Genomic DNA, 9,140 nt, shown 5'->3' with positions numbered 1-9,140 from the left:
TATCTTTTTTCCATTCAAATTTTTTAAAGCATACGCGCCTTTCCCCAATTCTTCTGAGATTTGATAAGGTCCCTCCCAATTTGGGGACATTTTTCCTGGGGGTATAGCGCGGCTAGCTTCATTGTTTCGAAGGACAAAATCATTTTTCTTGAAGTGGCATTCTTTAACGCGCTGATTATAATATTTTTCCAGCTTTTTCTTGTATTTGGCTTCATTGATGATAGCCGCTTCTCTGCGCCCTTCAAGCAAGTTGAGGTCCAATCTTCTTTCGCGCTCGTTATCAGTCTTGCTGATCATGAGTACCCTATGGGATGGGCATCCAATTTCTGCTGGGATCATAGCCTCTGTCCCATAGGTTAGGCTGAACGGGGATTCGCCATTGCTAGTTTTGCTTAATGTCCTGTGCGCCCACAGGACATTAGGTAACTCTTCGACCCAAGAATGGGATTCTCCCTCCAACCTTTTCTTCAGCCCATTTAACAAACTTTGATTTGCGCGTTCCACTTGTCCATTCCCCTGAGGGTGATAGACTGAAGTGAAAATTTGGTTAATGCGCAATTCTTTGAGCCAGCTGGAAATCTTCTTGTCAGTGAATTGCTTGCCATTATCGCTAACAATTTCCATGGGCAAGCCAAAACGGCATATGATGTGGCTCCAGATAAACTGCTTCATTGCTTCGGCCGTTATCTTTGCTAGTGGCTTGGCTTCAACCCATTTTGTAAAATAGTCTACTGCCACAACCAAAAATTTTACTCGCCCAGGTGCCTGCGGTAGGGGACCCACAATGTCGATTGCCCATTTGTGGAAAGGCCATGCTGAGGTTACCGGAATCAAGTTGTTCTTTGGCCGCATGGTGTTTGGCGCATAGCTTTGACATGCTTTGCACTTTTGGATCTCTTTTAAAGCGTCCAAGTACATGCCTGGCCAATAGTAGCCTGCGCTCATTGCCTTGGCAACCACCATGCGCGGGCCAGCATGAATCCCACAGATTCCCTCGTGTATCTCTCTGATCACATAGCTTGCTTCCTCAGCATCCAAGCATTTCATGAGCGGCCCAAGATAAGAGCGTCGATATAATGTATCGTCAAGCAGTTCATAGTTCTGCGCCTTGTGTCTTATCTTCCTCGCTTGTGCGCGATCATCTGGTACCTTTCCCTCCTTCAAGAATTCCATTATTGGAGTTATCCATGATGAAGGGGTTGTATGGGTTACCAAGACAGACTTCGCCACCACCGACGGGTTGCTCATTACTTCTACCCTGACATCTTTGCCAAAGTGATCAAAACTGGTTGATGCCATCTTACTCAGCGCATCTGCAGATTTGTTTTCACTGCGCGGAATATGAATGATTCTGAAGCTGTCAAATTGCTCAGTGAGCTTTTTCGCCTGCTCTAGATATAGAGGCATGGTGTTCTCCTTGGCATCATAAAGGCCACTGACCTGTGCTGCTACCAAGTACGAATCAACATGGGCCTCTAGCTTCTTAACTCCAAACTTGCGCGCAATGCGCAGACCAGCCAGCAGGGCTTCGTATTCAGCCTCATTGTTGGTACTCTTGAAGTCCAACCTAATAGCATAAGTATATTCATGATTGTCAGGGTCCACCAGTTTGAGGCCCGCGCCGGATCCTTCGCTGTTGGAGGCTCCATCAGTGAATAGCCTCCAAACATCTTCTTCATCATTTGCTCGCGGAGGATCTACCTCGCGCTGAGCTTCTTCAATCTTTCCCTCTGGGATTTCCGTGATGAAATCCGCCAGAACTTGACCCTTTATTGCTGGACGGGGCTTATAGGTGATCGTGTGTTCACCTAACTCCAGCGCCCACTTTGTCAGCCTTCCGGAGAGCGCGGGGCGTCGCAAGACTTGTTGGATGTTGTAACCAGTCAGAACTTCAATAGGATGACCATTGAAGTATCTATGAAGTTTGCGCGACGCGTGTGTTAGTGATAAAACTAACCTTTCCATGATGGAATAGCACGTCTCAGGGTCTGTCAGCACCCGACTGACATAGTATATTGGCGTTTGGATCCCCTTGCGATCCACCAATAATACTGCGCCTATGGCGCGGTCTCCAGCTGACAAGTACAATGTAAGGGTTTCGCCAGGAAGTGGAGCTGTGAGCGCGGGCAGCTTTATGAGACATTCTTTTATCTCACTGAAAGCTTGCTCAGCCTCAGGCGTCCACTTGAATTGGCTCTTCTTCAAGCAGTTCCTCAAAGTGTTAACGAATGGAGTAGATTTGCTGGCGTGGTTCGCTAGGAACCTGTTGATTGACACCAATCTACCATTTAGCTTCTGAACCACTTTCATGGTGGATGGTGAAGGCATGTCAAGGATGGCTTCCACCTTTTCAGGGTTCACCTCGAAACCATCCTTAGTGACCATTACACCAAGAAATTTCCCCTCTTCCACGCCGAAAGTACATTTGCTCGGGTTGAGCTTCATGTTAACTTCCGTTAGGCGCTGAAGAGTTTCCTCGATGTCTTTGAGCATTTGTCTCTCCTCCCTGCTCTTGATCACCAAATCATCAACGTAGACTTCCAGATTTCTTCCAATTTGTTCATTGAAAACCGAATCCATAAGTCTCTGATAGGTGGCGCCCGCATTCTTTAAACCAAATGGCATTTTTGTGTAACAGAAAACACCCTTGTCGGTTCTGAAGGCAGTCTTGTCTTCGTCTTGTGGAGCCATTTGAATCTGGTGATAGCCTTTGTAGGCATCCAGGAAACATTTGAGCTTGAATGGCGCCACGGAGTCCACCTTTGCGTCGATGTTTGGGAGGGGGTAACAGTCTTTCGGACATGCTTTGTTGAGGTCCTTGAAGTCAATACACATCCTCCATGACCCGTTGCTTTTCTTTACCATCACAGGATTGGCTACCCACGTCTGGTATCGGATCGGGCGGATGATGTTTGCGCGCAACAGGTCCTCAACTTGGTCATTCATGGCCCTCGCCTTTTCATCCCCCATGATTCTCTTTTTCTGAGCAATTGGCTCCACCGACTTGAACGTGTTAAGAGAATGTTGCGCCAAGTCTCGCGGGACCCCAGTCATATCTGAGTGTTGCCATGCGAAGACTGACGTGTATTTTGTGAGCAACTTTTTCATTCTCAATCTCGTTTCGTCTGAAATGGTAGCGCCAATTGTGACCGTTTGCTCTGGGAAATTTGGGTTTAAAATCCACTTCTCTGGCGCATTGTCCGCCATTGGAAGTTTCATTCTCCCTTCCCGCGGCGTACTTGTCACTGCGCACAAGTGATCGCGATAAACAAATGTTACGCCTGTAGGTGTCGGGAACCCCAATGCGCCGTGCGCTGGCGACGGTACAGCATTAAATTGGGCAATCGTTCCCCTACCCAGGATCATATTGTGGCATGACGTGGTGGGCAAGACCAAGAAGTTGACAACTTCGGCTCGCTTGTGCTCATCATCCCCCATAGTTAGTTCAAACTGAATCTGACCCAGGGGATGGATGATTTCATTTGAAACACCACAGATTGGTGCGTTCACAATTTCGAGCCGCGCTTGGTCTGCCGGGTCTAACTTTCTGAAACACTGCTCATACATAATGTCAGATTCACTTCCAGTGTCCACCAGGACTTTTGACACTTCGTAATGAGCAATGTGTGTGGTGATGACGAGAGGACTGCTTATTGAAGGGCCTCCCCTGATTCTTGGGAAGATAACCTGCTGCTCGCGCCAATCTCCGTTGATTTGCGCGCTTCTCTTTTTTGACGTCTGCCATTTTCGTCCCCCCTCAGCCACACAGATTCTTTTGTATTTCTTGCTGGCAGAGGCTCCTTCCGGTTGCTCATCTTCTATTCTTGGGTTTTTCACCAAGTGAGCCAGCCTGCCTGACTTTACATCCTTCTCGATCGCATCCTTTAAATGATGGCATGCGTCGGTGTTGTGGCCCGGGGACTTGTGAAATTCACAATATTTGCCACTGTTTTGCGGTCCCTTGTAGTGTAGTTGCTTGGGGGGCTTGAATTGGACATTCTCAGTACTTAACACCTGTGAAGGTGTTTTAGTGAGGGAAGTCCATATTCTTGGCAGAGGTCTGCTAGGATCTCTGCCGCCCTCCCTCTTGTCACCCTCCCCGCGACTACGAACATCTTTTTGGGGCTGGGGTGAGCTTGGTTGCGCTTGCTTTTCTGCGGAAGAAAAACTTGTTGGCTGCAACCTGGACCATACAGAGTTCTGTTTGGCCCTCTTCTCTTTGCTGCGCGGTGATTCAGCCTGATGCGCTCTTTCTCTTGCCCTATCTTGGGCAATCTGTTTTTCATTTCTCGCGAATACTCGCGATGCTTCCATTAGTTTTGCCCAAGTGGTGGGCATACCATCTTTGCTTACGAGAGCTCGGCGGAGTTGATCACTGCGCGCGCCTTGTATAAAGGCCACGCGCAGGAGCTGCTCAGTTATACCCCCGATTTCCAGGGACTCCTGATTGAAACGAGTGATGTAATCTTCAATCGTTTCATCATTCCTGCGTACGCAGTGCATGATGTCATCAGGATCGCGCGTGTGCCTGCGCTGCTGTACGAAGTGGGCTTGGAACTTTTCTAATAGTTCCTCGAACCCATCAATTTGCCAAGTCGGCAAGATCTCGAACCATACCCGCGCTGCGCCCATGAGGCAGCGAGCAAACATATGACACCATGTTGGCATCGTCCAGCTCTCTAGGTTTCCCGTGTTATAGAAACCTTGCAAAAAGTCATCTGGATCTGTTGTGCCATCATATTTGCCCAGACCACTTGGCATCTTGGTCTTGTGCTGGATGGGAGCCTGCGCGATGCGCGCAGTAAACTTTGAGTGTTTTACCAAGATGGCTGGTCTGTAGGGTGTGGTTACGTCCACTTGCCCTCTGACCGGTGGGCTGTACGGCATGTGCAGATCCAGATCTGCTCTGGCTCCAGGCGCCATGTTCACAGGCGCGCGGAGCTGTGAGCCTCCTGCATGAGTATCCCGTGTCTTCCTCATGCTATGCACTTCTTCATCACTGAACTCAGTCTGTGCAGTGTGAACAGAATGTCCTTCTTCCGGCGCGCGCGGCCTTTTTGTAGTCTGCTTATCAAACGGTTGCCTTTGTGTTTGGTCGGCATGCTTCTTCTGTTTGACCATTTCATTGTACTTTTCCATCAGACGCCGCTGCTCGTTTATGAGCCATTCATTCGGATCATTTGTTTCCTCTTCTGGACCCATTGGTCCTTTCTGTTTCGCGCCGGCAGGATTTTGTAACGTGAGATCGTCTGGAGGAGTTTCAGTCTGCCCGTGAGGAGTTGTGATGAAGGGACGGCTACTGGTGGGGCGCGTAGAATTACGCGGCCCCCTCAGGAACTGCTGTCCCTCATTAACATCCCCACGTTCGATATCCTCCAGAACTTGATCACCGGTATGAACGCCAGAAACCATGGTGATTGATTTTTTTGTAGATCTGATTAGATCTGATTGCCGTTTGTAACAGTGGATGGCGCCAATGAAGAAACGTGGATCTACTCACTGGTAGCAGATCTACTTTCCTCGGGTGTGATTATGCTATTTCACCGATGGTTCGTCTGGATCATTGTTCTTCCACCTACAAAACGAACAACGCCGTTACTTACCCCTCAGAAAGGGACAGAGGGGTCCTCTTTGGGGTAACCCTCCGGCGTGAGAATAAGTATGTGTAGGAGAAGATAATAATGTGTGAGTAAGGGAATTGGGAGAGTATTGCTTAATAGCTGAATACTGTATGTTACTCTGTATGATGATGTGATTGTCTCTCTGTGTTTGAGAAAGTAACTGACAAGGGCTGCCTGTCAGTGAATGTAATTGAATATGCTTCAATGTGAATCAATCCTCTGTAACTGTGTACGTTATGATGTATTTATAGTGCTAGGGTTTCCACTGATTGAGCTGAGACCAAATTAGGGTTTTGTTGGCCTCCCCCAATCGATTTGCGCCACGTGTCCCTGGAGACACCTGGTGCTTTTTCGTTGGTTATGATCTCGTGGTAACCCATGAGTCATGCTGAGCTGTCCACCTTTCATTTAGCAGCTGTCAACATCAGCATATCCTTATTCCTTAAAAAGATGCCTTCTGGAAGGTTGTCTGACGTGCACAATCAAGGTTGCCCTAATCCTGATTTGGATAAGGACGAGGTTGATTATGTGCATGTGTGATATGCGCCCATCCTGAGGATGCGCGAGGTCTTCTCTTTATTCTCACGCGCAGATGTGATACGCACAAGCATGTAATACGCGTCACGCGCAGATGCCCCACGCGCAGCTGCGCCAAGCGCAACTGTGATATGGGTGGGCATGTATGATGCGCGAGCATGTGATATGCGCCGCGCGCGGATGCGCCACGCACGATGTGATATGCCTAAGCATATATGATGCGTGAGCATGTGATACGCGCGAGCATATGTGATGCATGAGCACATGTAATGCGTGAGCATATGTGATGCTTGAGCATATGTGATGTGTGCAAGCATGTGATGCTTGAGCATAAGTTTTGGCTTTGTGCCTTGATAATATCTTTGATTTCTAATGTCTTGTGGGTTGACCCGCCCCGCTTGATGTTGAGGCGGGTACATACCTCTTCAAACTACATACAACAAGGCAGGAACTTAGCCACTGTTTATACCAGGTACTGTTAATAACCAGTTGTTTATGCTTTGGATATTATATTTTGTTCCAATGTTCATATTTCTTGCACTTTGCAAGCCTTTCATAAATGTATATATGCGATTTTGAAACTTGGATGCATAAGTATTTCTGGATAGTGCATATGTTTCTTAATGTAATTCCAGTCAATGATGCCAACATGATATAACATTATAACATTGAATTCATGGCTTCACGCATCGTGTTTCATTCAGCATCAGATTCTATTAACTCCAAATTTGTTTTTTATTGTTAGTTACTTCAATTTATCAATAGTTATATAAACAATTTGAACCACATCAAGTTCTTAAAAAAATAAGTTTTAAGTCTTTCACTTTGCAAGAAAAGTTGACTTACGTGTAGAGATTGTATTCATAACACAAACATATGTTATGAGTTCATTTTGGTTATGATGTACGACGGCTAAGTCCATAACTGACCTGTCTACTTTTTCTAATACGTCTTAGAAAACAAACTGCTAGACTTAAATCAAAGTGTCTGGTGCAGTTTGTGGTGTTGTGTTCTGTCGGTTTTTGGTATTTGTTTTTTATGTTCACTCACAGTTTATATTTTTGTATGGCAGCATGATTCAGCTTGTTGTGTAATTGCAAGATTAAAGAAAGAACTTGATGAAGCCAAGACAATGCTTGCTCATCTAGAAAGGCAGGCACCAATGGCTGCCTTAACAGCAGTTACAGCAAGTGCTTCTGCTTTGAGCAATGGGAAAAGAGGTTAGTTATTTACTCTGCTTCTGAACTTTTTAATTTGCTTGTTTTTTATGTTTTTACATGACTCATTTAATCAAATATTTGGTGGGATAGCTGCTAAGGATGATTTGGGTCCTGATGGTAAGAAGATCCGACCAGGAATATCGGCTAATATAATTACTGAATTAACGGATTGCAATGCTGCACTTTCACAGCAAAGAAAGAAAAGACAGGTATTTATTTCTATACTAGCATGAAGTTTTGAAATTAGTTACTTTTGACATTTTTGATTTCTTCTTTCTCAGATTCCTCCTACACTTGCTCTTGTGGATGCTGTTGAGAGGTATACTTAGCTTAACAGTTATCCTCTTCACAAAACAAATAAAGCTGGCATTTTATCTATTGATATCCATCAGTCCAAGGTAACACTTTAAACTGCAGTTATTGTATCTGTTCTTTATCTTCTTATTTGAAGTGCCTACTTGGTTTTTGGGCATAACTTGATTTGCTTAAATTCATGCACTTACATGCATCTTGTTCTGTTTTGATTTGATTTTGATGAATATTAGATAGTAAGTACCTGATGCTTTACATTATTTTGCTGTTATAGTTCTACGCGCATCTTAAACAATATTATAAGAGTATTGCTATACTATGATTGGTAGCTTATCTACCAGTGTGTGAAGAGCTGACTAAGAAAAAATTTTAAAATTAATGACACGCAACGTTAATTTTTTTTAACTAACACGCATCTTAAAACAATAATTTTTTTGATTTACTTATGTTGACCTGGACTTTGACACGCAACGTTTAATGGTTGTTCAATACAAAATCACCAACCATGTTCACATGCTCGCCTTTCTCCATATGGTATAAAAATCATTTTCAGAGTTCTATATGATTGTAGTTCTATCTTTCCTTAGGAATTTCTAAATAGTTGATATTTTGCAGCCTGAATATCAATGCATGGAAGTTCGCGATCAACCTCGGTTTTTTAGGCGTACAGATTTAGCTGAACTCACACGCTGCCAGCGGCTATAAAACATGAACGATCGGCGGGAAGTACATTTATGTACGTTCGTGTTGGCAAGAATAGATACGCGTATCTTTTAAATCGTTTTAATCATTTGTCTAGATTGTTATTGTAATCATATTTTTTGCATAGATATGGGAAGTAATTGGGAGAATAGGATGAATGGCATGAAATATGTGGTCAAAGGTGTTGGTCTGAAGAGTTTAAAGAGTGTTGTTTGGCATTTTATGTCCGGGAATGGATATGAAGATTGAAGATGAGGCTGCTACAATGCTACTTGCCGGATCATTGTATTTGTTTTGAGTATTATGTTGTTTTTTACTATTGTATTAGCCATGTGATTTTGTATTTTCATTTAATTCGAGTTTTGTACATCCTTTTGTGCATATCGTTTTGTATTGTCGTATCAGCTTATCATGCACCGAGTGACAGTTCTTTACCCGTACAATAACAAATCGAAAATACAGACGTACAATACAATATATCACCAATTAAATTGGTAAACTAACTAAAAACGCGTACTATTTTGTGAATTGCGGCCCCGTCGTATCGCGCGGGTACCTACTAGTATATATATATATATATATATTTCATTTTATTGTTTTTTATGAAACTTTTTTTAATTTTTTATAATATTTATTAATATTTATTTAAAAAAAAATTGAAACTTGTTTTCTTACCAAAAGAAAATGTCAGTTCCCATTAGAGATGTTCAACGAAACCGGTTCCTAGAACCGAACCGGTGGACCCGAA

General features: G+C 44.2%; 1 protein-coding gene across 1 annotated transcript; it reads left to right on the top strand.

The window, feature by feature from the left end:
• The first annotated feature begins 6,592 nt into the window (after nucleotides 1–6,592).
• Nucleotides 6,593–8,045, top strand: LOC143616131 (pre-mRNA-processing factor 19 homolog 2-like). Its single transcript, XM_077089057.1, has 4 exons — nucleotides 6,593–6,630; nucleotides 7,231–7,378; nucleotides 7,469–7,587; nucleotides 7,660–8,045. Exons 2-4 carry the CDS (start codon nucleotides 7,291–7,293, stop codon nucleotides 7,705–7,707), a joined length of 255 nt encoding a protein of 84 aa, XP_076945172.1. The 5' UTR covers nucleotides 6,593–6,630; nucleotides 7,231–7,290; the 3' UTR covers nucleotides 7,708–8,045.
• The last annotated feature ends 1,095 nt before the right edge of the window (nucleotides 8,046–9,140 follow it).

Source organism: Bidens hawaiensis, unplaced genomic scaffold (assembly GCF_021521415.1).
Source record: "Bidens hawaiensis isolate Kalapana, Puna unplaced genomic scaffold, B.hawaiensis_p1.1 tig00045960_1, whole genome shotgun sequence".
In the NCBI taxonomy this organism is placed as follows: domain Eukaryota; kingdom Viridiplantae; phylum Streptophyta; class Magnoliopsida; order Asterales; family Asteraceae; genus Bidens; species Bidens hawaiensis.
The sequence above is the reverse complement of the archived record's forward strand: the minus strand, read 5'-3'. Positions and strand labels throughout refer to the sequence as shown.